This window comes from Rousettus aegyptiacus, unplaced genomic scaffold (genome assembly GCF_014176215.1).
Source record: "Rousettus aegyptiacus isolate mRouAeg1 unplaced genomic scaffold, mRouAeg1.p scaffold_m13_p_5, whole genome shotgun sequence".
In the NCBI taxonomy this organism is placed as follows: domain Eukaryota; kingdom Metazoa; phylum Chordata; class Mammalia; order Chiroptera; family Pteropodidae; genus Rousettus; species Rousettus aegyptiacus.
In genome coordinates, this window is record NW_023416308.1 from 63,968,806 (window position 1) to 63,996,602 (window position 27,797).

Consider the following 27,797-nt stretch of genomic DNA (forward strand, 5'->3'; position numbering starts at 1 on the left):
TACATTTTTAAATTTTGGTTTATTCAATTCTGTACAAAACAAGTCATTTAGCACTCATGTACAGCATCAAAAGAGCCAAAGCTTAATGAAAATTGAAATTGTTTAGAAAAGCAGACATTTTAGACAATAAAGGAAATGTACTTTTAAGAAAGTACCAGCAATTGTTGCACAAGCAAATCATTCCTTCTATTCTACAACAGCTTCAAACTTTCAGCCTGTAGGATTGTTTCCGTTTTCTATTAATAGAGAACTTGGTCCATAAAATCCTGAGATAGGATAAATTTCATTTTTTGAAGCTTTAATTTAAAAAAGACATTCAGTAAAAATGCATCCATTTAAACATATTTCAATTTGTTTCAGCCTGGTCCCTTTCCAAAAGCAGAGCAGGAGACAAAAACTTATAAGCAGATAGTTTATCTTAAGAAATTATCCCAAAAACGACAGCTGGGTAACTGGAAAGAGAAGGGAAGGGAGAAAATTGAATCCTAGGATAGACTATTGAGCAGTATTATTACTGTGGTAAGTAACTGGGACTCGATTCCTCTAAGAAGCCTTATAGACCAGCGGTGCCCAGCCTTTTTGGCACCAGGAACCGGTGCTCCTATGAGAATTTAATGCTTGATGATCTAGGTGGAGCTGAGATGGTGATGCTAGTGCTTGGGAGTGGCTGCAAATACAGATGGCAGCTTTGCTCGCTTGCCTGCCGCTCACCTCCTGCTGTGAGCCCTGGTTCCTAACAGGCCAAGGATGGGTACTGGTCCACTGACATTAGTTGGGTACACCTGTTGTAGACTACACCTTAGAATTGTCCACTTGAGAATCAGAAGCATTCATCCACCAGTCCTTATCTACAAATTGGTCAAGATTTGCACCAGTAAATATCAACTCCACCTCCAGGTTTGGTAAGCATCTGAATGGCTGACTTCGACTCTATCAGGCATTTTTCATATTGGCACCAGAGAAGCCTGGGACTAAAGAACAGCCTGGGACTATAGAGCAGCAAAAGGTATGTGATGCAGATGAAATGAGATATTTTCAAGTTTATCACAATGACTAGAGAGAATGGTGAGGCAAGAGAAAGTGAGATGGGACATAAAAAGTATGATTCTCACCTCCCATTTTCTGAAGCTAATAAAACAGTAAGGTCAATATCTTAGGTGGAAATTTTAAAAAGTAAAAACAATAAATGAGAATTTATTGTAAGAAAACATACTTTACAATTTTGATAAGAGAATTTGATAAATTACATTCACTGGGATTGCTGCCTATGGTGGAAATTCAAATATGGATAACATTGCCAAAGTTGTACTCCAGATAACTGTGTATGGTGTGTGTATATGTGTTTGGTGTGTGTGCACACACATGCTAAAATGTATAAACATAAATGTATTTTTTTTAATATACAAAATTATCACCTCTAGTCCTTATTTTTTTTTTCTCCCTTGCTTTGTGGGGATAAGTTTCAATGTATTCTTATTTGTAATGTTTTTTAAAATTGCAATTCGCTAAGTACTTCAAAAGCTAAAGGGTTTTTGGCAATCCAAATTTATTAACTATTTTAGTTAAAGATGTTCAGCTTATCTTGAAAAAAAAGTAAACAAATTTTGGGAAATTCATTTACAAAATATGCAATACTATTATAGGACATTTATAGTGAGTGAAATAAGTTCAGGAGATTTCTAAAAGCTTGACTGATTCAGGGAAGCAAAAAGAAAAATACTGCCATGATGAGGTTTTCCTTTCTTCTTTCCTCTAATTTTATTTTTGCCTCAGCATAGGCTTCCCACTGCAAAAAAATAAATAAAAATAAAAATAAAAAAATAAGTTCAGTTATTCAATGTAAAAAATATTTGTAAATTCTGACAGAGTTCTATTTTAATTAGTACAGTAATACAGTTTAAGTAAATAAAATTATGCATGCACCACCACTAATCCCAAGTACGTTTTTGCTTCATAAAATTTCTTAATTTGGTAAGAATATTGTTTGTGCCACGATGCTGTGCTCCAATAAAGTTGGTATTCATCTTGTTAAAATAAAAACAATTTTATTTTTTATTTTTAATGTAGAACTTTTTAATTGAACTTAGAGTAGCATTCATCATCATATCAGATGTCCAACTTTTATAAAAAGCAACACAGAGATAAGAATAGTGAAGCAATACTTTTAAATACTTCAAATTGCAGGTCTATAGAAAAAGCTTTTTAAACATGTAAAAATTCAGGGAATATTGTTTTCATAAGCTATTCCTGATGATTCTACTAGAAGACAAATTTCATCTGAGCACAAGAATCACTGAGGAAAATTCAACCAAATGAATAATTGTAGGCAATAAATGTATTTTTCATATATATTACAAATGTATATAGATGAACATACATTTATATATTAACATAATATATAATAAGTATATTTTTCAAATAAATAATAAAGCAATAATAAAGCAATAATACGTAAATGGTACATTCTCTGACAAAGCAGAACAAAGACAAAATGAGAGAAGGAAGAAATCTCATTGACTGTTTTATAGAAAGATAACTAAGCCAAAGTCAGTTAAATCTGACAAACTGAGTAGGAAAGCCTAAGAATAAGAAAGAGTTAATTAAATAAAGATATTAGTATACAGAAAACCACTTGAACAAAACACAAACCATCCTAAATACCAAAATACAGACAAAAGTAAACAAATCTAAACTTGCTGATATAATGTCTGCTGCAGTACCCTATCCAAATTTCTTTGTCCTTGTGGATATACATATAGCTAAATAGATATATCTACCTCTCTCTAGAGAGAGAGGGTAGGCGGGAAGGAGGGATCTGTCTGTCTATTTAATTCCTTCACCAAAATTTTAATGGGATCTGAGGAAACAATTGAGGTAAATGTATATGTTCAATATGGCATGACTAATCAAAATAAGTAACATTACTTTTCAATTCCCGAGACTGGACTTCCTGCTGTAGATAGGTGTGTGGGTCAGGTCTATAAGGAACCCTACATGACATTCAAGACTTATATCTGATCAGGAAGGAAAATGCAAGATGACTGCTCATTGTTGGCTATGCCATGTCTCTGGATTGGGATAGTAGGTGAATAATGGTACATTTATTTACTGGTTGTTTATCTACTTCCATCTTTTTTCTAAAGGCCCTTCACTGCAAATAAGTGAGAGTTTCGGCTATTTGTCTATCAACCAATCTATCTACCACAATCTGCAACTAATTTGATTATTCAAACTAATGTTTTGTATAAAAAATTTATGCTATAATATTTAAGTTACTACTGGAATTTTCTACAACTTAACCATCTAGTCCTTGCATTCCTATGATATGGGAATAATAAGATAGAAAGTACATAAGTTCATTGTTTTATGAATCATTATAAAGTGAACATCCACCATCTAAAAAAATGAAATGTGCCAGAACCTCAGAAATACCTCCAACATCCTCAAAATTAACCTTTATACTGGCATTTATGATAACTTCTTAATTTTCCTTTATAGCTTTATTATGGTAGCATGCATTCTTGAACATGCATAACAGCTTATTTATGCATGTTTCTGAAATTTATGTAAATGGATTACAGTGCATGTATTTTTTTTCTCTTGGCTTTTTTCACTCAACATTGTGAAATTCATCCATTTCAATTTATTTGTAGTTCATTCACTCCCATTTTTGTATATTATTACATGGTATGGCTATACCACAATTGTGCATATGTTTTTATAGTTAATTAATATTTGGGTTATTTCCAGTCTTTGACTTTTATAAATAACACTACTCTGAACATTCTTGTACATAGTTCTTAATGCCCTCATGATCATATTATTGTTTATAAATGAAAAATATTGGAAACCATTTCAATGGCAACAGAGAAATGCCTTTTGTTGTCTAAGATATTGGTATTTGTAGCAATAAGATTGAATACCATCCAGTCATACTATTACAGTAGCACATTTCAAAGAAAAACTCATTTTCATTTATGGAGTTTGTACAATGGGCAAACCAATGTACTAAGAGCTTTACAAATTATTTAGATGCTTTTAATACTAGCAAAATTTACATGGTCTATACAAAATTATTTACATTTTACATTAGAGAAAATTGAAGCCCTGACAGATGTCTTGAGATGATAAAAGTAGATTTTATCTTTGTATTGCAGATCTAGGATTTTTTAATCTTGGTCTGACTCCAAATTCCACTCTTAACTACTCTAGAACTCTGCGTTCATAACATGGGATGATCTCAAGATACTGTGTTGCAGTACGCAAGCGCGCGGCGCGCACGTGTGTGTGTGTGTGTGTGTGTGTGTGTGTGTGTGTTGCAGAGAGAGGGGCCAGGAACTAAAGACTATATAAATTATGTATGTTACCACCACAAAATTTCTCAGTCTGTGGTATTCCTGGTACCTGGCAGCCCAATAAATGCCTAGGAAAGAGAACTGGAAATGAATTTATCGAAGTGTTATTCTAGTGTTTCGGTACTTAATGGTGGGTGGTGGAATCATTGTGGATTTTGATCTTAATATATTTCTGCATTTTCAAACTATCTACTATAAGCATTTATTAGTTTCTGATTTTAAAAAGCTATAGTTGAAAAAAAAATGACAATAAACATTAAAACCATTTGCCTATAGTCCTAGTAATGTTGCGGCGATGCTAGCATACTCAGACAATGGATTTAGCTACAAATAAAAACTTTCTGAGCTTCTCCATCTCTCCACTTCTGTGTAAGATTAATTCCTATGGTTTATTCTTTGAATCCACGGCTAGTGAAATAGCACACTGGTATCATCTTTTGGAAACAATTGACAATATACATCTTTAAAATCTTAAAATTACTTTTAAAGGCTTATGCTGTCTACTCCAGTACTGCTTCTCAATGATTATCCTGAGGGAAAATCTAAAATAAGAAAACAACATATAATAAGTTGATTACTGAAGCTTATGTACAATAAAGGTGGTAAGATTAAAGGAAAAATGGTTATAGTGCAGTTAATTCAACAGAATACTACATCATTCATGAGTACAAAACAAAATAAATGCTCAGGTTAAATAAAAGAATAGAATACTGTATGTGTCTATGTTGAGATTACTACATAAAAATTTAGCACTTCTAAATATAAAGAAAGTGGGGGAATATGGGGAAATGGTAAGTCTTTTACTGGGGTTGGAAGACTATGAGCCGATCTCTCATTAACACTTGGGATCACTAGAAACACTGTATAGTTTTGTACTTCTACTTAGAAACTACTGATATTCTAAGATTGTTCTGTATGCTGGATATGTTTACGCGTTTGCGTTTATTTCAAATGCCCCAAGTTTGGAAACAGCGCCAGATTTGTTTGAGTGCGCCTGTTAGTCTAGAACTATACTTTTTATAATGCACTTGACGAACTCTTACTAAGGGCTCCAGGAATGGAGAATTAAGTACCGACAAACTAATTAAATGGAGGCTATTATGAAACAGTAACAGTTACCCCAAGGTCTTAGAGCAGTAGTTACCATTTCTAGCACTGTATTTGATCAGTACTTTTGATATTCTGATCTCTAAGTGCTTTGTATTTTCACAGTGACTTGACCTCAATGACTGCTATTAAAATTGCTCCTAACGCCTTACATTTTCTCAGTGCCTCCAAATAAAGACAGTGGAGACACACACGAGGAGCGTCATCAGCCATTCCTCTCATCATTCACTAACCGAACGTGTTCTATATAGAGGATTCGGAAACGCTGTACTACTCTGCACTTACCCTCAAGCAACCAGGACACAAACAAATCGACATTGCTGTTCCCAAAGTAGAGGGATGCTGGGAGGTGGGGTCGCGAGGATCCTCCGCTCCAGACACCCACAGCCAATAAGCCGTAAGGAAATCTGGAGACAGAACGACACCACCGCGGACGCCTTCACTTCCTGCCTGTAGGGTGTTCCTTCTGCGGGAACCGCTCTCGCCCTCCGCTCCCCGCCGCCAGCCGCGGGCGCCGGCCCCCGGGGCCCCGCCGCCGCCCCGCCTCCTGCTCGTCCTCCGCCTCTTCCCATCGCCTCTGCGCCTGCGCGACCGGAAAATTCGCGAAGGTTCCTGAAGCGACGGCGGCCGTTTCCGGAAGCTGCAGCCCCGGCTGTGAGTCCGGCTGTTGCAGACGCAGCCTCCTGCAGTTCCCCGGGTTGGAGCCTGACTCTTAACGGCAGGGAAGGAAATGGCCCTGCTGTGCTACAACCGGGGCTGCGGTCAGCGCTTCGATCCCGAGACCAACTCCGAGGGTAAGAGAGAAGCGCCGCCAGCCCGCCCTGCGCGCCCCACCTCATCCCGGGGGACTCCTGGGGCCCGGCGGTGCCCCGCGCACCTCCGGCCGTCGCCGCGCGGCCCCCGCTCGGCGTCACCCCGAGGCCGCCCTCGCTGCGCAGGGCCTGGGCAGGGCCCCGGTAACGGCATCCGGCCCCCCACCGCCGCGGCTCGAACCCGCGGACCGGCCCTCGCCGGGGCCCACGTGTTTCCCCAGCGGGCCGCCCTGTGCGCTCGTTCGCCTGGGGGCTAGAACGTCTTCGGCCCCCGCCGCTCTGTCCGGGGAGCGGAGGTTAGCGGGGTGCGGCTGGCCTCGCGTAGCGGATGATTTGTTGTGATCGTGTGTGTGCGAGAGACACGCCGGAGGGGTGGGTACCCGTAGTATTTAAGTTCATCTCCGTTGTATTAGGGTAGAAATTTGTCTGAAAGCCGACTGGCGGCCTGTTCGGTAGACCCACTGTTCCAAACTTTTTTAAATGTGTACTTGGTTAGGAAAATCATTCTATATTTTTGCGCTGTTGTGATACACCGCCCCGGTGGGTGGTACATTCGTTATCCTCTACTTAGTAGCGGTATTTGTGCTGGATGTTTTTTGCGCTAGTCTTCCTAATTTAATTCCGTGCCATTTTTAGGATAAAGTGATTGAATTATCTCCACCGCACCAAGGTATAGTTAAGGATGTAAAGTGAGAGAGAGCGACTAAACTGAGTGAGAAATAGAAAAAAGAACAGCAAACTTGATTTTGATTGCTGAATGAGATAAATAAATGAGTTGATTATTTGAATATTGTGGAACTTGACCCCACTTATGCAAATTTAGCATTTACTGTCTTGTTTTCCACATGCCAGTCTATCACTTTGCGTTATTTCATTTGAATCTTCCCAATTACCCTATGAAGTATGCATTATTAGCGAAGCCAAGTTCAACGTGGTAGCATCATGGGTCCCCATTGTGAAAGAGATTAAATTCGATGCCTTTTAAAATCTTTTTCACCTCTCAGATGTCTGAAATATTTATCTCGGCGCACAGGTGAATTTGTGACATCATTTAAAATGGAAAAGACCATTGGCAGGATTCTAAAGAAAAGATAATGTCCAGTCTTTGTACAATATTCTAGTTTCTGTCATTGACATTTTTATGATATAAAGTTATTCAAGGGGAAAATTTAGAAATTTCAGTGGATGACATAATCGAGGAATTAGGGTCTTTTTTAAAGTCCTTCGCTATTGGTAGCCTCTGTAAAAAGTAAATTATCTTAGTGTCTGTGTATACTCCAGTAATAAAGGGGAAAGACTGGTGCTTTATTGTATGTGGCAATATGTATGTTTATAATTGGCTTTAGCAAAGTGGGGGTAATTTTAGAGACTTAAATATCCCAAGGAAGTTGATTGAATGGAAAGTTAAGCAGATGGAGATAGGGAGTAGAATCTAGAGCTAATGGCAAAGCTGTGGACTTATTTAGGAGAAAGTTTTATGCGGGAGAGATTTGACCTTGTGTATTGACTAAAAAATATCAAAACTCCCTTATAAGCTGATAGGACATTTTAGTTTGAAACACAGCTATAGTGTTTAAAGGAAAATGATTAGGAACTTATATATGTTAGCTATTCTGGAAAAAGCACCATTTCACAAACAGTATTTTATTAAATCCAGATACATGAGGAAATTGAAATGGCTACCAAGAGGCACAGGTAGAATTTGAGCCAGGGTCAGACCCAATATTAAAAGCCCTTGGCTCTTAACCACTACCAAGTTGTAGTTTCTTACCCATAAAATAATTACTTTGAGCTAAACTATTAATCCTGATAAAGGCTAAAGAGGAAAATGTTCATTGACTTGCTACTTACTTTTGAAAGCAATGATTTTCTGATTTTGTTTATACTAATCGTATGGTTAAAACCTGACTCACTGCTGCTGCCATTCTGCCAAAACTGACCGTTATGATTATGCCTCTTGCCGTGTTTTACGTTATTCATGTTATATCTCCAACTATGAATATTTGGTATTTAAAAATACTCTATTGTCTGCTTTGATGCCCTTCTCAACTTCATATCTTGCTGCATATTTATTTCTACGTTGAACCTCCTCCTTCAGCCCTTCTACTACTACCCCTAATTAATAGCTTCTTTATTTCTTTGTTTACTATGTCATGAAAATACTTGACACTTTCCATTCACCATTAGTGTTTATGTAACACCTGATTACTAACTAAGGCAACGATATTGGCTATTAATACAGGGGTAGGGAGATTTCCCTAAGTGCCAGGAATTAACCATTTTAAGGCAATACCAGGAATCAGGTTGTAGACAGCTGAAAGCTAAATAGACATGAAGGTTGAGCAAAGTAGCCTTATAAGAAAATAGTGCAGACTTGGGGCTGACCTTTTTTTAAGTTCATGGTTCTCTCAGTGTTTATTTTCTATTTTTGTTTAATGTAATATTTCATATTGCAAACTGTAAAAGCCTCTTTTCATAAGAATTAAGTAAAAATTGATGGTATAATGAGGATGGTATAAAGAAATACAGAATAACAATAAGTATAATTTAAAGTTCTTTTTAATGAGGTTTATATCTAGGAATTGATACCTGTCTGGGAAAAGTGAATTAGAAATTAGATATTACATCAGTTCTTAAAATTTTGAACCTGTTCTTCTCAAATATGTTTTGGGGGACTCTCTTGGGGAACCTTATGGATCAGTGCACATGAGAACACATAAGTTTGATAGTATTTTTGTAAAAACAGAATTGAAAGATGATGGCAAAAATCTTGGAGCTTGTAGTTTTGATACTACTAAACAAATTTTACTACAAAGATTAGAGAAATAGAATTTATTTTTTATATTTGAACTATTCTGTATTATTTGTATAGTTAACACACTCAAATTAGAATTTTAACTTACTATTTTAATTCAGTGTTACATTAAGCACAGTGTGTCATGCATCAAACTAGAGTGTTAGTGAATATTTAAGGAAAAGAAAAATATTACCTGGGTTTGGAAAAAGTGTTAAATGTTAACACCTGAAGGAAATGATATTTCTTTATTATAAAGTGGTATATTTTTTTCTTCTCTGTTTTTGAACAGATGCTTGCATATACCACCCAGGTGTTCCAGTCTTTCATGATGCATTAAAGGTAGGAACTTGATATATTTCATTGTCTTCATATTTGTATAGTAAATTTAGAGATAATATACTAAATCTTTATTGTCTCATCTTTTTTCCACAGTGTCACTTTCTGCTTTCTTAAGGACCATTTTGGGGTGCTTTAATCAAGTATTCCACTAAAGGCAAACTACTGGAAATTTTGTTTAATAAAATTGTTATTTCTACCCCAATTCTCATTTTCTCTACTCCTCATTTCTTTACCTTCCTAAATTTGAGGAGAAATACAAGTAGTTGTATGGAATCTTAAGCTCTCAATCTATCAGACAGGTGCCATCTAAGAAGAGCAGCTCTGAATTTTAGGAAAGGTTATAAACACTTGAGAATGGTGCCCATCTCAGGACAGATACGTAAGTTTACAGAAAAGAGATGCCACGTGTTTTCCGGCTGTACTTCATTAATGTTCTAGAGAATTAGAGAAATAATAGGATGTTGTTTAGCCAGGTTTTTCATATCGGTCTTATTGATCTTTCAGAATTTATGATAATATGGCACATTTTCCATTGTTATCTCAGAATGTTGCAGCATGGCTGCCATGATTTTAGGTGGTGTTACTTGTTCTTAGGAACAAACACACAGTCATAAATATTTAAATATTGCCAATTCCCTTTGCGTTTTTTTTATTATTATTATAATTGACCTTTTTAAAAAAATTGCAGGGAATGATTTCTAGCATATTTTATTTTATAAAAGTACTGCCCATATCAAATATCTTAGATCACTGTTATTTCTATTGAAAAAGTGCCCTTTTTTTTGTAAGGTACTATTTCCAATTGATGGGATACATGTCCTTAAAATAGAAAGTTTCCACTATTTATTCAAAGATGATGATAGACAAATTTCTTGCTTTATGGTTGGGAAAAATGCTACTAGGATATTTTAGGTAAATGATCTTTAATAAAAATTATGAAATTCTGTTTGAAACTTTTAGGATAATTTATAGACAACAGATATATTGAAATTACATATTGAAGGGGTAGGCTATTATATAGCTTTATATGTGAAGTAGCTCTTTAAAGAAATAAGACACAAATCGGTCTGTCTGGTATATGCATAATTGAAATTAATAAAACCTACAAGACCAATATCATTACACTACATTATTAGGATCTCAAAGCGCGCACGCTTTGAGAGGGAATAGATGGACTTTTTTGGCATTTAACTGTTAGATAGCCAAGTATAAACAAAGATGTACAAGCAGATAAGTTTGTTAGTCTGGTTAGTTCTAAGTGAGGAAAATAGAACAAACATTCAATGGGACGAATTGGGACCTGACTCCTCCTTTTATCTTTTTAGCCTTTTTACAGATTTATGGGGTTGGAAACTGTGGTTCTGTAGAAATATTCATTTTTGCAGGATTGGGGAATTTTCTCAGATGCTTTTTATTCTATGCTTATTTTTCTTGTCCACTTTTCTTTTTCTATGCTGTTGTCCTCTTATCTCCAAATCATAAGCAGACTTCTCAGTCTTTAGGCTTCCTCTTTTCTCAGTTCATTCCTACCCCTTAAATGTCACCTCTATCCCAGTGGCTTCTGGAACATATTTGCATTTATGTGTGTCATTGGCAGCCGTGAACCATTATCTGAAGTGGACTCATTCCAAAAATAGCTTGCCTCTCAGCTTTGCCACTGTTAGTAATGATATCACTGACTTTTGGTCATTTAGTCTACATCTCTCTGCTTTTACTACACAACTGTTAATCACTCAGATTGATTAATCTTATGATTTTATTTTCAAGTATTTCTGTTCTTTAATTCTTTTGCTTATTACTGTCTCCATAAACATTTCTTGAATATCTAGGCTTTCCAAGACTGTTGGATTTCACAGCCCAGTAAATTTCAGACAGAATTTGTCGATATAGTATCTAGTGTCTGTTGTGGCCAGTTTTCTTTTTGACCAATTAAGGAGTTAAATATTACATTAACAAATGACAGAACACTTTAATGTTCAAATTAGAAGAGGCATATTCAGAGAAAAGAACAATCCTACTTAAGAAAAGTCAGCAACCTTATATGCAGATATTTAAAATTACCCTTCCTTTTCTCATTTTACTGAGAACTATGGATCCCAGGTAGGCATTCAGGAATAATTACTCTGTTTTATATATGTATCTCAGGATCTCCAGAATACCCGATGTAATTCTTGTATAGAATAACTTTTCTGATGACTGTATTATCAGTGCTAATTAAACCCTATATTTAGTTGTAGTAACTTTTCATGTATATTTCAATTCAGAAGAAAAGAATCAGAATAAAGGTAAATTTGAATTATAGCGTATTGAACATAAAAAACTTTTAAGTGCATATTGTGAAAAAAAAAAATCACTGCCAAATTCAAAAGCAGTATATTGAGAAAAATAGTGAGGCCCAGATGGGTATGTGTAATTAAAACAAGCCCTTAGTCTATTTGAGATATCCCAAGTCTTGAAACTGCTGCCTTTTTATTTCCTTAGTCCCTGCACTGCACTAAAGTTATAGATGACAACTTAAAGCTATTTTTTGGTAGGCCAGTTGATACTTTGTTCAGAAATTATGCACTGCATTACAATTTCTATATTTTTATGTTTCTCACTGAAAAGATTTAACTTTCAAAGGTCTAGCACTGCTTATACTGCTGCATTAATTAATCTATGTTCTGAAAGTAGGTAGAAAGCTTATTGAGGAATAGGTACAATGAGTTTGTTTAGAAACTGAATTATTCTAATTATCTCAGACTTATATTTTTCACTTCCTAGGTCCTTTAAAATATACAGTGTTTTTAGAAATTATAAATTGTTTTCTAAAAATCAAGTACTATTTTTAATACAGAAACAATTTCTCTTTCCTTGTTTTTAAGGTGCTTCCTTGAGTTAGATCTCACTACACATCACTTCTAATATTCATTAATTGTTTTTTTTCCAAACACCTCGAAACTGTGAAATGCATATTTATTCAAGCCACTTCTGGAATCAAGGAGACAAGTGCAAGTGGAGTTTTCACTGTGTGTGGTTCTCATGCAAATACAGTTTTCAGTTTTTATTCTCTTGTGTTTTACAGGGGTGGTCTTGCTGTAAAAGAAGAACAACTGATTTTTCTGATTTTTTAAGCATTGTAGTAAGTATTAATTTTTTTTCTAGATTATCGCCTGAAAATTACATATTGCGGGGAGTTAGATTTGAGGGATCTGATTTTAGACATCTATTGATGAATTCCTGTTACCTAGCAGATAGTACCTTTCTTTTAAAATGGAGCTTACCTCCTGTCTACAGTCATTAAAATAGGAATTTTAATGTTTTAGAAATGAAGGTTTCAAAATATGAATTACTCATTTGTCAATTTAGGTTTATGCTTGATGTTACTAGTCCTAAAAGAACATCAAGAAGAAGGAAGCAGTAGGCAACAATTTAATGCATGTTCAATTACGAACAATACTATTGGAGTACACCATTCTTTTGTATAACCTTAAGAAAGAAAGCTAAAGTTATTAATGAAAAAACATCGAAATGCCATTGATCTTACTACTTCAGAGATGTTAAAATGTAAGTATGACTTGGTGGAATATAGAAAAGGTAGCTATCATTTATTGAACATTTGCCACCTGCCAGATGTATGAAGTGTTCTATTGTTTAATTCTGATGTTTTAATCCTCTCAAAAAAGTGCTATTATCTTCATTTACTGATGAGTAAACTGAGGTTTAAAAAGGTTAATTTGCTCAAGGTCATATAGCCAGCCAGTAAGTAGCTGAACTGGGGATCATATTGAAGCCCTTTTTTATAAATAATTTGTAGAATTCTCTTAGATCTCCAGAATTTGTTTCCTATAAACAAGGAATTTATGCTGTACATTTAATAGTTAAGTAGATATTTATGAAGTGTGTTTTAAAACGCATTACTCAAATATAATAACTCATTTACAAATAGAGCAAATTTGTTTTCCTGTTTTTAGTTTCTTAAAATAATGTGATAAAAGTGGAGAAAACATAAAAAAGAGGATTTTTTAATAAAAAATTGAAAAATGGTATTTTTTTCATGGCATGTGAAATAGATGAAAGGATAACTCTTAATAATACCTTTCACTAACAGGGCTGTACAAAAGGTAAACATAATAACGAAAAGCCACCTGAGCCAGTCAAACCCGAAGTCAAGACTACTGAGAAGAAAGAACTATCTGAATTGAAACCTAAATTTCAGGAGCACATCATTCAAGCCCCTAAACCAGTAGAAGCAATAAAGAGGCCAAGGTACATTTTTTATAGTTGCATATTTGTTTCTGGTATTTCCTTTTATGATATTGCATAATATTGTTTGTGCCTGTCAGTGTAGGTCACCAACTTTTGAACCATTGGTATTCTTTTGTACCTTTCATTTTTATTCCCCCTCAGCTAAGGGCATGTACACAGTAAAATCCATTGCAGACTTGTTCACTGCGTCATCATTAGGCAGGGTGAGGAAGCCAAGCATACTTCTTATGCCTTGTCTTGTATCTTTCACTATGGCATAGTGAAATTCTGTAAAGGAGTTGTCCTTGTTGGATAATCAGTTTGAGTTGAAAAAGAACTTGGAGGTCTTGTTTTCTATTCTTCTCCTGTTTCTCAAATATCCTCTAGGACATTCTTGACAGAAGAATATTTAGTTTCAAATAATTCTAGTGAAGAAGAATTTACTTTTTTAGAGGTCCATAATATTACTAAATCAATGTATAATTTTTCCTGTGTGTTGAGCCAGATTATTTCTTTGTCCATGTTTTGCTACTTAGAACAAGTCTGTCACTCATTTTTTGCTTTCAGATGCCTGAAAACTGTTAATCTCGTTATCACTGACAAGTTTTTGTTTTTGATTTAAATGGTATCTCTGTTAAAGTACTTTTAAAAGGCCTTTTGGTTATTTTGCAGTAGAATTATACAGACTCCCTACTCACCTTCTGATCAACTAGATTGTATTTAATTTTAGATTCCCACACATACATACTGGGTACCACTATTATACCAGGTTCTTTTCTTATTGCACTTGAGTATCGAATTGTTTTAGAACCAAAATATAAGAATTAAAAAACAGATGGGTTTTGGCTTCATATATGCCCCCTGTTGACATTTTATTCACTCAATGGACTTAGGGTCTTTCTAACTTTTTTTTTATTGATCCTACTTAAATTTATAATGTATTGACTAATAACCAGACCAAGATAAGAACCCTAAGAGACATTTTGAGGTTGGTTTGTTTAACCAAACTACATAGAATGATTTTATTCCTCATTTGTAATCATGGGAGACTTTATTAGATGTCTTGCTGGCTGATTTGGCAGGTAAAAAAAATAATCAGAAAAAGACAATTCTGACATAGCTCATTCTTAAGTATTACAGTGGACTCTACTATAATTGACAATATAAGTTAATATCTTCTGTAAATGATAGTCTGTTTCACTTAAGAGGAAATGAGGGAAACATCTTAAATTCATTTAGTGCTATTGCAAAGATAGGTTTTTATGTACTTTGTTAATGCCTCCTATATTAGTATTTATTAAGGATGTAGAATGAATAACCTGGAGTTTCCATTTTTATTGCTGCATTTGTTAGTATTCTTAATACTTATTTACTCTCTTAAAAAATGGTACATATGTCATGAAATGTTAGGGGATACTGTTGTTACTGTGTTTTTAGCTCCATTAAAATTGCCTGTGATACAGTTATATCTGAATTTATAGATGTATGTACCAGTGTTCACTCAAAGTGAATTATCTCCACCAGTAGCATGTCTCTACTAAGTGGATTCACTTAGTACATATTGCCTGTTTATTATATACTCAGCATTTTGCTTAGGCATGGAATGTAAAATTACATCATAGTCCCTTCTCTGGAGTTACTCATCTTGACAAACCTGGATTCCTAGTCTTTATTTTCTTCCCATTAGCCCTACTGATTAATAATTTAATGTATTAATATCAGAATTTTCTTTGTCAGTAGAAATGTCAGTACATTGTAGTGGTTATTTGTAAAATACTTTTTAATGGGAAAAAGTTGATTCATAAGGCATTTAGTCTCTTCATAAATAGGCTCTTAAGTATATTTATTTTAGCACAAAGGAATATTTTGGTATATCATTAATGGTAATAAAGTCTTTAAATTCTCCAGCCCAGATGAACCAATGTCAAATTTGGAATTAAAAGTATCTGCCTCCCTAAAACAAGCACTTGATAAACTTAGACTATCATCAGGGAATGAAGAAAATAAGAAAGGTAAGCTTTTGTTTTGTGTTGTATTTTTTCCTGTATAATTAACCAATTATCTAAAAGAGCCAGAAGCCATATAGTTTAATGAATGTATATTCGAAAAAATAACACATTGTAGTAAAGAACTTAGTTTTCTAAATGTGAGTAATACCACAGAATTACTATGTAGTTTATTCAAAATGAGAGCCTGTTAAATTTTTTCTTGTGATTCATTACTTTTTAACAGTGACTTAAATTTCTTTAATGTAAATGTTTCATTGTCCATGAGGTAAAAAAAAATTGGTGTTTTCTAATCTTTACCTGATACCATGAGAGGAAAGTATCCTTTTATGATTTCTCTTTTACAATGTTAAGATATTGGATATAGTATTGTATTATAAAATAGAAATGTGTCATATATCATGTTGAGTACAGAGGCAAAACCTAATCATAATAGTTGCCTTCTTAATAGCTTTTTAAATACATTGCCTGAGAAGTCACAGAAAACTTTCTTATTTTAAAATGTCAGTGTTTTTGCATTTAAGTTATTTTTTTAAATGCTTATGGAAAAGTTTCCTTTTTAAGAATGATACTACAGTAGAGTTCTGTTTTACCGTTTCTTACTTGATTTTTTTTCCTATGTTTCAGAAGAAGACAGTGATGAAATTAAGATTGGAACCTCATGTAAAAATGGAGGGTGTTCAAAGGTATATGTTGTAAAATTTCTGTCACGTCATGGAAGTAAAACTTTAATTTTGAAAAAGCAGTTCAGTTTACTGACTCAATTCACAGATTTGCATGCCTACTACATGTTGGGCGCTATGCTGTGAGCTAGGGCTATGAACATGAATAAGAGACTGTCTGAGGAGCATCATATCTGATAGAATCTTGGGAATAATTCCAATTCAGTCAGCATTTACTGAGCACTTAGTATGTGTCATATATTGAGGGCTGGGGACGTGTTATTAAAGCAAAAATCTCTTCTTGCTAAGCTGGTATTCTAGTTTAGAGAAAGAGGGAACAAATAGGTAATTAAATATGATTTCAGGTAGTTATGAGGAAAAGAGGATAGAGAGAAGCTATTTAAGATTTCAGAGAGGTCTTTTGAAGTGTTGACACTAAGTCAAAAATCTGAATAATGTAGCAGATGGGTTCTATAAACCTTGGAGTAGATATGGAAGTAATACGTGTAGAGGTTTTAGAGCTTGTCTTTTCAAGGAATTTGGGGAAAGGTTAGTTGGGCTTGGGCAAAGGTGTATAAGTAGTGGATAAGAGGTAGGCAAGATTATGGAGGTTCTTATAAGCCATAATGAGGGGTTTGGGCTTTATTCTAAGTGTAATGGAAAGCTATCATCTGTTTTAAGGAGAAGTTTTAAAAAATACAGTTTGGGCTGCCAAGTGGCAAACATGGGGCAGGAGTGGACTTGGAAGAAGGAAAACCAACTAGTATGCTATTGCAGAAGACCAGGCAGTGGGATTGGAGAGTATGTTTTTGAGAAGTGGTTAAATGTGGGAGGTGATCAAACATCTCAGGCTTTTTCTTACCTACATTATGTAAAATTGCATACCCTTCAACATTTGCACTCTCAGTCTTCTCTTTCTTCCTAGCACTTATTTCCTTAAAACCTACCACTTACTTTGCATATTGATTTTGCTTATGATCTGTCCCATCTAAATTTCCCTTTCCTCCTTAATGTGAGGTTTACAAGGAAAGGACTTTGTTCTTTGCAGTATTTTGAATGCTTAGAGCAATGCCTGGGACATGGCAAATATGTGTAGCATGAGTATTTGGAAATATTAACAGGACTTGGTAATGAACCAGAAATGAAGGAAAGGGGCTTATAGCTCCTGCGTCTAGGTGATGGCTGACACCGTTAACCAAGGAGAAGACAGGGTTGGGGGAGCAGGTTTGTGGTTTTCCCTCATGTTAAATTTGATATCGCCTTGCCATTTAGGGATGTAAATATAAATGTATTCACATGTTTATAAGGTATAAGTAGTAGATAAAAGAGAATGATTAATTCTTGCAGTAGGAGAGAGAGTGCAAGTGAAGTGATAGGGTAGTAGAGGCAGATAAGACAGAGGGTATCCCAGATGAATTTTGAAAAACAAATGACAATTCTCTCAATAGACAAAAAAGGTAAGTTATCCCAAGCAGAAATGCTAGCAGCAGTATACAGAAAAAAAATTGTTAAGGATGGTACAGAATTTGCTGGTGTGAAGTTAAGATTAAAAGAGAATTATAGGGGTCAGATCCTGAAAGACTTGTATAATCCTCAAGAGTTAGATTTGACTTTGGGTTATGGAGGCCACTAAAGAAAATTTTTAATCTTTTTCAATGAAATATAACATTTAAAAGTATACGAATGTAAGTTTATAGCTCAAGGAATTTTCATAAAGCGCTAGAACCCTCCTTAACGTCTCCTCTCACTCCCTCTCCCAAAGGTAACCACAATTTCTTTTTATCAACATAGATTAGTTTTGCCTGTTTTTGAATTTAATGCAAATAGAATCACAGAATAGGTATCCTTGTGTCTATCTTCCTTTCCTTAATAAGACGTTTGTTAAGAGTTACCTTTGTTGCATGTAGCTGTAGTTTGTACATTTTCATTGCTTTAAAATATACCATTATTTGAATATGCCAATTTATCCCTTCTACTGCCCTTTAAATTTTTTTTGATTGATGATACTGAACATTTTCGAACATGACTTTTGGGACAGGTATAATTTCTGTTAAAGATATGACTAGAAATGGAATGCTGGATTATAGGGTGTGTATATGACCAGCTTTAACAGATACTTCTTTATGGTTTCCCAAAGTGGTTGTATTTACACTCGTACCAGCAGTTTGTGAGGCTGGTTTCCTTTTTCTACACCTTGGTATCACTTGGTAATATCAGCTTTTTATAGTTTAACCATTCTGGTGGATGTGTAGTGTTTCCATCGTGGTTTTAATTCACACTTTCCAGATGATACTGAGTATTTTTCTGTATATTTATTGATCATTTGAATATCTTTTCTGAAATGTCCAAAATCTTATTTTTCTATTAAATTGGCTTTTTCTTATTGATTTTAGGACTTCATATTTTTTTAGCTACAAGTTCTTTATCAAAGAGACATACATTTTCACTAACAATGGCTTTCAATAAACAGAGGCTCTTTAATTTTAGTAAAATCCAATTTTCCTATCTTTTCCTTTGTGACCAGTGCTTTCTGTGCCCTATTTAAGAAATCTACTAATCTCAGGGCCATGAATTAGAATCTCTTAGTATGGTCTCATTGCCTTAAGTCTGCTAGTGATCATGAAGAAGTTTAGCAAATTAAACTGATAGATATTTTTAAGACAAATTGACAGGTTTGTGATAGACTACATATGGGTGGAGGAAGAAGAGAAATTGAAGAGGACTTAACAGAGTTTTGCTTTGGGAGACTGAGTGGATATGGAGCCATCAAGTAGCTTTGGGGAGCAACAGTGATAAATTGAGAATCTAATATACTGAGTTTACATGCTTATGGAATATCTTTAGGATATGTACACACCCAGTAGTTCAGATTTACAAAAGTAAACGTACAGAATTCTATTTTCTGTACTCATAGGTGGTTGCAATAAATACCAAAATAGAATTATACTACTGGCCTCATCTGTGTTATATTAACATAACTTTTTGTGAATTCATCTGTAGAGCCTTCACCTACAGCAGCAATTGGGGCCTGGATCTTCCAGACAAACCCTGGATATATATATAGGTCTGCAGCTCATTTTACCCTTCATAGGGATAAGAAATCATCACTCTAGAACTTCCAGAATTGCTTATTAGATTTTCCGTATTAATTGATAATACGCACACAGAATTGATGCACATAAATCATGCTGTGTTTCTGTTGAGATTACTGATCTCTTGGTTTTAATATTACATTGTAAATTTTAAATACCTGAATGTGCTTGGATATGACCTAATACCCAGAAGTCCAAAAGCATCTTAATACATCCTATTGTCTACTCTTCTATTACCTTTTTTCATAGGGAACTGAAACGTAAAGATATCTAAAAAGGAATCATTTTTCATAACTTGTCAGAATAGCCCAGGGTGAATTTATTTCTTGAGCATTTTCATAATTCATAGAAGTCATCAATACTACAAATAATGTGCAAAGTGTAACATTGAGATATGAAGCTAATTTTTTTCTTTTTTCTCTTTTAGACGTATCAGGGTCTGCAGAGTCTAGAAGAAGTCTGTGTATATCATTCTGGAGTACCTATTTTCCATGAAGGGTAACTTATATGTGACTACTAAAAACTTTATGGTAGAAGTTAGAAAAGTTAATATGCCTTTATACATTATTTGTCATACAACGTAATTAGATATTTTATTTACATTGTTATATAATCTTTACAATAACCCATAAATGTGGGTTTTATCTTCTTTTATACATGAGAAATTGAAACAGTATTACAGTTAAGTGGCCATTGTAGTTCAAACCTCATGTTTCTCCTTATCTCATTGTACTTCAGTGTGATACTTTGTTGGGCTAAATAATATTTTGTTTGAAAGACTGTCCTGCACATTTAGGACATTTAGAAATTTTGACCCTGGGCACTAAAACGCCTACACTGGCATCCAAGAAAACCCATACTTTTCTATGGCCCTCAGGTGAAAGCCTCTCTTCTGTATTGCCCTGTAGTTTATAAAAACACAGTACTGTGTTAAAATCTTCCACCCTGTTTCCAGTATTCTTCAGGAGTCAAACCCAAAGGTTTACTATAATTTTTGTCATCCGGTGTTAGATTTTTCTCATGTAATAGTGGGTTTCACCTACTATGGGACTGACCTTCACAGGTTGTGTAAACATTATTTTTTAGTTTGTTTAAATAGTCTTACTTTGCTGGGTTACTCAAATGTGAGGATTTTAAATTTTTGGTCATAGCACTTTTTGGTAGCTGCAAGACAGTGGAATGTGAGCTATCAGTGAAAAGCTGATTCAGAATTTTGTGTTTGGTTTTAAGCATCTTTATTTAGGAACTCCAAAATTGCTATAATTGATTAGTCTTCTAAGTGTTTGATAACTTAGACACTTCTAAGATACTAAAGTTCACACTTAATATTTTTTTGGAATCACTGTCACATAATACTTCTGGACTTAATTGGCTATGAGATTTTATTTCTGAAATTTTTCTATGCTGATTTAAAGGATGAAATACTGGAGCTGTTGTAGAAGAAAAACTTCTGATTTTAATACATTTTTAGCCCAAGCAGGCTGTACAACAGGGAAACACCTGTGGACTGCAAAGGATGCTGTAAGTAACTTTCAAAATAATGCATTAGGGTGTATTCATTTGAGTCATTTTTAAAAGATTTGATATTCTGTCTTTAGATTTAAAGAAAAAAGTTTTCTCCCTCACACAGTATAGATTTTTTTAAAAGTTTTCTTTCCTCACACAGTGAAGTTTCGAATGGCCTTAAAACTAAAATTTGAGTCAATTGCTCAGATCCTGCCCTTTGATCAAAACAGCCATTTCGTATGCTGATAATGCAGCCATATAGGTGTTTGTGAAATACCCAAGCCTGCCAAAATTGGAGCATATTTTTTTGTAATTCCATGCCCTGTTCCCATTTTTTATTTCATAAAAATCACTTTTGTACCCATTTGATATTATTGATCACTTAGACTTCTGATTCTCTTGCCCACTTAGAACTTCATTCAACCATTTACAGATGGTTGACGTCATCTAGTAGCCAGTGAGGGGGATTGCAGACTTGTTTTATATGCTTGTGCTTGCTACAGGAAAATTTACCAACAAAAATAAAATCCCTGTACAACTTTTAAAAAGACTGGATTTTACAGATAATTCCCCAAAATTAGGAAAGCAATTTATTGCTAAATGTTTGATAGCTATTATTTGTTTTATAGTAAATTAGTTTTATGTGCTGTATTGGCACTACTAACCCCAAGGCAATGAACTTTTCAGTATATGTGTCTTTTATAAAGTAACTGTAAATTTTCAAATTGCTTTAGGGATTCATTCTATATTTGAGTATTTTATAGTTTCTGCTTTTTTAATAGCGCATGGTTGGAGATTATTCTAATTCATCTACCATAAAACTAGTTTTATAAGCAAAAATGAAGTCTCCCTGTAATTTCTCCAAGGTCCAAAAGTTGAAAGATTTAGTTTGAAAAAATAGACTCTTGTTTTCTGTTATATGTAAGTTTTCAGAATATAGCCTGTGATGAAATGTTTTTGTGATCATAATTTGTCTGTTTTTCAAGTAGTTAACTGATACAGCAATGTATCACTGGTAGGGTAATAATTATTTCCATAATAGTAATAAAAAGATTACTTCCACAAATTCCTACCTTTTTTTTTTTTTGCATATTATGAGAGGAAAATAGTTACTTAATGACAATAGCAGATAGTTATAGTCAGTTATTTTTTCTCAGATTCCCAGTTGCACATGTTATTTTTTTCTCTTATATGCGTCAAATTATATGGCACTTCGTAAATTCATAAAGTTTGTCTTATATTTACAGGGGAAAAAAGTTGTTCCATGTAGACATGACTGGCATCAGACTGGGGGTGAAGTCACCATTTCAGTATATGCTAAAAATTCCCTTCCAGAACTTAGTCAAGTAGTAGCTAATAGTACATTGGTAAGTACATGGAATATCTCTTGAGTAAAAATTGGCTTTATGCATTATTCTTAATGTAATGTTCTTGTTTGAGCTGATTTTAAGGTCTTTTTTCATTTGAAAATATAGTTCCAAATTACTTTCACAGAAACTATTTTAATGAAAATTTCTGCGTAATAGAGGTATTTCTGAAGCATTCCAGAGATACTATAGTAGCCTGGAAGATTATCAGTTAATATGGTACTTAGTTCTCAGTGTGAAACTTCAGGTTAATTCTTTTTCACTTATGGTTTTCTCAAATAAAATACAGTTTTGGCAGTTTCTTAAAATAGCTTAAATGATTTTTATCATTGTATTCTTTTCATATAATTGTTTTATGTCATAAACCTTCAGTTTGGATTTGATCAGTTATTCAACTTTCTGTCTTTTTCAGTTAAATGTACACATTGTATTCGAAGGAGAAAAGGAATTTCACCAAAATGTTAAATTATGGGGTGTAAGTATCATGTATCCAGGAGAGTTTTTTCTTACAATTTAAAATACTGTTTGTACAATAAAGGGAAGAATTTTAGTAATTGATGCAAAGTAGGTATATAACTTGCTGTTTTTTTACCCAAAAGTTGAAATCTAGGTATAGAAATGGCATTAGAGACTTGGGTTTTTTCATTATAAACATAAACAAGACCAGTATTTTCCTCTAACACTAATAAAACCACCTGGGTTTACTGTAATTCTCTTTAATATGTTGCAGGTGATTGATGTAAAGCGAAGTTTTGTAACTATGACTGCAACAAAGATTGAGATCACCATGAGAAAAGCTGAACCTATGCAATGGGCAAGCCTTGAACTGCCTGCAACCCAAAACCAGGAAAAACGAAAAGAAGATAAAACAGAATGAGAGTTGAGAAGGAATAAAAAAATTATTGCCTATTTCAGAATTTTTAATATGTGGTGATGTGGCTTGCTGCTGTAATCTTTTGTTTTGTTGAATCTGGCATTTCAGGGTCAACCGTAGATTCTTAAAGCCAAAGTCAGATTATCTTTTTGTGCCTCCCACTTTTCTTTTGAGTTACCTAAGATTGATTATTCATTTCTCCTCGCTAGTAGAACTGTAGTTGTGTCCTATACTTGAAGAAGCTAGAAGATAGAACATAAACAGTTACAGTACTTCTTAATATAATATGTTAAGTGAGAAATATAAAAGTACCGTTTGTTTATATCTCTATTATTCCATAATTGTAAAGCAAGATGGACTGTCAAATTTTTAATTAGTTTTTTCATAAGTTTGTGTTCCTATAATACTTGAAAATCTTCAAGGAAGCGAGTTCTGCAGTGTTTTTTCTACTTGAGTCAGTTACCGTCTGTAGGAGGGTTCTGAGGTAGTGTAATACATAGTTAAAGAGGAATATGTGTGTTAACAAATTAGAATTTGTTTACAACGAATTGAAATGAAAATTATTTCTACCTATATTACTTGCCAAGCAGTATGATGTAGGAAAACATTATAAATAAGAGTATAGAGGTATCAATTTGGTTAAAATTCATATTTTATGAGACTAAGCAATAATGTTCAATATCTCCTGATTATTTATAAGATCTTGGTATGGTGTTATGACTAAATTGTATCTGAATTATAGTCTATACCCTCTTACAATCTTTAATTACATGTAAAGAAATTATATCTGGCCTCCCTGATAGAAAACTATATACAATTATAGTTAAAAGCTTATGGGAAATACTTTAGTGTATAAGAAAACTAAATATTTAAACTTTGCTTTATGATAACTGTATTATATGTTAAATAGCTTAATTGTTTTGGAGGGTTTTTCATGAAAAGTTTGACAATTCTAGGTGATACAATGTTGATTATTGTACTTTATTTAATACCACAGAATTAGATTGTTTATGCTAATTGAACCCATTGAAGGGTAACTTACTCTTTGAGATAGTGCAGAGCTCAGAAAGAAAATGAAAAATAAGTATTATGAAGGCCAAAACTCTGGCAGAACTTAAGTTCGGGCATGAATTATGCTTATGTAGATTAAAATGATTATTTCCTAAGCCCCTTGAGTGTTTTTCTTTTTTGATATTAGTGGAATTCTTAGGAAAATTTGCAGAATACAGTGTTAAAGAGTTAATATATCTCACTGTACTACCTTAGCAAATAGCTATTAGATGCAGTTATGTAATTATTAAATATTTAGCTCTGTTACAAATAAAGACATAAAAACTCTGGCAACCAGGCTTTCATGACACTGAAATACCATGGCAGGACATTTGGGGCAGTAAAAATTAGACCCAAATAGAGTCTATAAGTTTATAATACTTGGGTTGTATTTAAATTTTTTTAAGTTACCTTTCATAATTTAGGAACGTGAGTTCATTTGAGACATGAAATCCTGTTCAGGGGAGAGATTGATACTTAATTTAATTTGAGGTAATGGTTAATAGACCCTTTTTTGAGGTTTTCTTTTTGAGCCTGTTTTCCCCTGAACAGTATCTAGTATGTATGTGCAGTTGAACTATTATTAAAACAAGTGGATTATACATACACCTAAGAGTTAGGTACAAAGCACTGATCTTTTTTTGAATACAGTTGATGTATTTAGTCTGGTTACATTAGTGACCTTTTTCTTTCCTTTCTGATTGAACCTCTGAATTTGTTGCCCAAATAAAAATCTAAATGATACTTATCATTGACTCATATATAGACAGTTATAATAAGGTAAGAATGTATTTTACTTTTATCAGTCTGTCAATAAAAAATGGTTAACTTAAGTTTCTGTAGAAACATGCTTTGTCTTTCTCAGCATTCAGAGTAATTACAGCAAAGCAGTCAATGCTATGTTTATTATACACTTGGTAACTAATATGATAGCTAAATCAACCTCTTATTTTTAGATAATTTTAGACTTACAGAAGACTTGCAAAACAAAAGTACAAAGTTTGTTATATCCTATATTAATATTCTTATGTTAAAATATTACATGACCACAGAACATTTACAAAACTAAGTATTAGTCTTGGTACAATACTATGAACTAAAGTAGAACATTTTAATTTTGGCCATGTTTTTAGCAGAACACTATCAAAGGGTAGTTCTTGAGACCTAGCTTTTTTTTTAAATTTAAGCCAGGAATGTATAAACCATTAATATGAAATGAAATCAAACTAATGTAGACAAATGCTTATAGATCAATGATGTAATTTGTAACCATATCCTGGCAAAAAACTAAAATTTATCAGAATTTATATTTTATGCTATAGATTTTAAATTTTTATTAAGTACAACTTGTTTGATTTTCTTTAGCCAATTCTTCAGCTACATAAGGGTAAAGAGAATCTTAAAGAGTTTTTACAAATAATTTAAGGTGACTTTGGATTATTGCTCTGCTGCCCCTTAAAAAAAAAAAAAAAAATCATTCTCCAATCTGAAATGCTTGTCATATGTATACCCGCAATAAGTAAAAGTTTTAAAGCTCTGGTGTCAGTTTTAAGGCATTTGGGTATGTACTCTGTAATTTATTTTTAGCATCCAGGTACTTTCAAGTTACCTGTTAGAACAGTAATAGGTTTTTTGTTTGATTGCAAAGTATTTTGATCTAACACTTACGTTTGGTATTTGTTTTGATTCTTTTGCATAAATCATAATTTTATGTCCTTGGTTCCAAAATGCAAGCTAAGTCCATCTTGTTTTAGGTTTTGTTAATCAGCTTTTTTTTTTTTTTTTTAACCATTTAATTGTTCGTTGGGTAACTGGGAATTTGATTCTTTAGCTGATTGCTTCTTTGCCTAAGTATCTTACATCTTAAACTCATCTGGAATTATTGCATGGCTTGCCTTGTAAGGGTAGGTGCCTGGGGCTTTATACATGTAGCATTATCCCTAAAATAACTGGGCTTGCAATTTTTCTTCTAATAGTTATTGTTTGATTTTAAGTTTTTATGTAGTTCTTAGTTGTGAATGCCCTCAAAAAGTTTTTCTAAAGAGCACGAGTATGTTTTTATTAAATGCTAAATAATGACTTCGTTTTCCAATTTACTAGGCCACCTTTAATGTCTATTAAAGTGAAATAAAACTTTCAACCTTAACATTTTTATGTTGCTTAGTTTTTACTTGTCTTTTTCTGTTCTAGGATACCACTTTGCATTTAGTCATCTTGGGCTCTTGGTTTTGACAGTTTCTCAGACTTTCTTCAAAACCCTAATAGTTTTGAGGAGTACTGGTCAGGTGTTCTGTAGAACGTCCATCAAATGGAATTTGCCTGTTTTTCCTATGCTTAAACCTACATATTTTAAGAAAATCACAGAGGTGAAAATGTTATTGGTCGTATCAAGGGTACATACTGTCAACCTGGCTAAGGTAGTGTTTGTCCATTTTTTAAATATAAAGTTACTTTTTTCCTCCCTTTCTTCAGAAGTCACTATGTGCAGCCCATACAAAAAGGAGTGGGGAATTACAGTCCCCCTCTTGAGGGCAGAGTATCTACATAAATTTAGAATTTTTGTGTTCGGTAGATTTGTCTCTTATCCCTATTTAATCATATCAATATGAACAGTATTTTATATTTTGAGTTACCAGTATTTCTTTCGTTTCTCAAATTGTTCCAGCTTTGGTTATTGTGACCTTTCATTTGGCTCCTGTGTTTCTTTGTCATACCACTGTCATGGCAGGTTTGTTTTATTTTGAGGGGGAGGGATTTTTAAATTCTTTTGCAATTTGGCACTTCGAGATGTTCCCATCAGCCATTTCTCCAAGAATCCTTGGTCTTTTTTTATTAGAGAATGGTGTTAGAAACCATAATCTGGATGTTAGGTATACTTATTGCTGCCGAGGTGTTTTTGCTTCCAGGAACACTCAGCTGATAGCAAAGAAATAAATGTATATATTAACCTGTTTCTGAACACATCTAAATATTTCTGTAAGCAGCCATTTATATCTATATTAAGCTAAACATGAGTTCATACTTACATCTCCGACACTAATTCATTACCATGTAGATCATTCTAGTGTCTACTCCTTGCTCATTTGTAACTTCCTACTCCTACAGGGAACAGCCTGGTTTCTGCCTTCTGTTATCCATTTACTTGTCATTTCCAGTATACATATATAACTGTCAGAAGTATTAACCTCCCACGGCAAACATTTATTAACTAGAGTACAGTGCTTATGTACTTGGTTGTTACTGATTTGTTTGGCCTTTATTCTTACTCATTTCTAGACTCAGTTGAGCACATTTTCCTCTCTTCTTCCATTGCAGTTTCATATATTTGAAATAAGGCTTGCATTTCATTTTAGATCAGTTTGATAGAAGGTGCAATTGGGAGTGGTTTAAAGAGAAAAACCAATTAGGGTGAGGGCACAAATTAAAAGATTTAGAATCTTGAACTAAAAGGAATTAGAGACTAGAGGGTGAAAATTTGAGGATAACTAAGATTTTGGAACAAACAGCATAAACAGGATAGTATAGAAAAAGGTTTCGGAGGAAGTGATTTTCACAGAGAACTGAGTCCAAGGAATCTGTAACATCCAGGTGAAGTAGTCTAGG

General features: G+C 33.8%; 2 protein-coding genes across 3 annotated transcripts; one reads left to right on the forward strand and one right to left on the reverse strand.

Annotated features, from left to right (window-relative positions):
• Positions 1–8,199, reverse strand: LOC118602962 (circumsporozoite protein-like). Its single transcript, XM_036221569.1, has 3 exons — positions 8,188–8,199; positions 4,837–6,553; positions 1–1,786 (listed from the first exon to the last, which is right to left on the reverse strand). Exons 1-2 carry the CDS (start codon positions 8,197–8,199, stop codon positions 5,750–5,752), a joined length of 816 nt encoding a protein of 271 aa, XP_036077462.1. The 3' UTR covers positions 1–1,786; positions 4,837–5,749.
• Positions 6,074–26,340, forward strand: CHORDC1 (cysteine and histidine rich domain containing 1). 2 transcript variants are annotated; one of them, XM_016153172.2, is made up of 11 exons: positions 6,074–6,256; positions 9,361–9,410; positions 12,475–12,531; positions 13,501–13,658; positions 15,546–15,649; positions 16,271–16,329; positions 19,825–19,895; positions 20,813–20,918; positions 22,151–22,270; positions 22,683–22,745; positions 23,001–26,340. In XM_016153172.2, the coding sequence occupies exons 1-11, from the start codon at positions 6,193–6,195 to the stop codon at positions 23,145–23,147; spliced, it is 999 nt and encodes a 332-aa protein (XP_016008658.1). In that variant the 5' UTR covers positions 6,074–6,192; the 3' UTR covers positions 23,148–26,340. The 2 variants fall into 2 exon arrangements, with proteins under 2 accessions (XP_016008658.1, XP_016008659.1); XM_016153173.2 differs by having other exon boundaries at positions 16,274–16,329.
• The last annotated feature ends 1,457 nt before the right edge of the window (positions 26,341–27,797 follow it).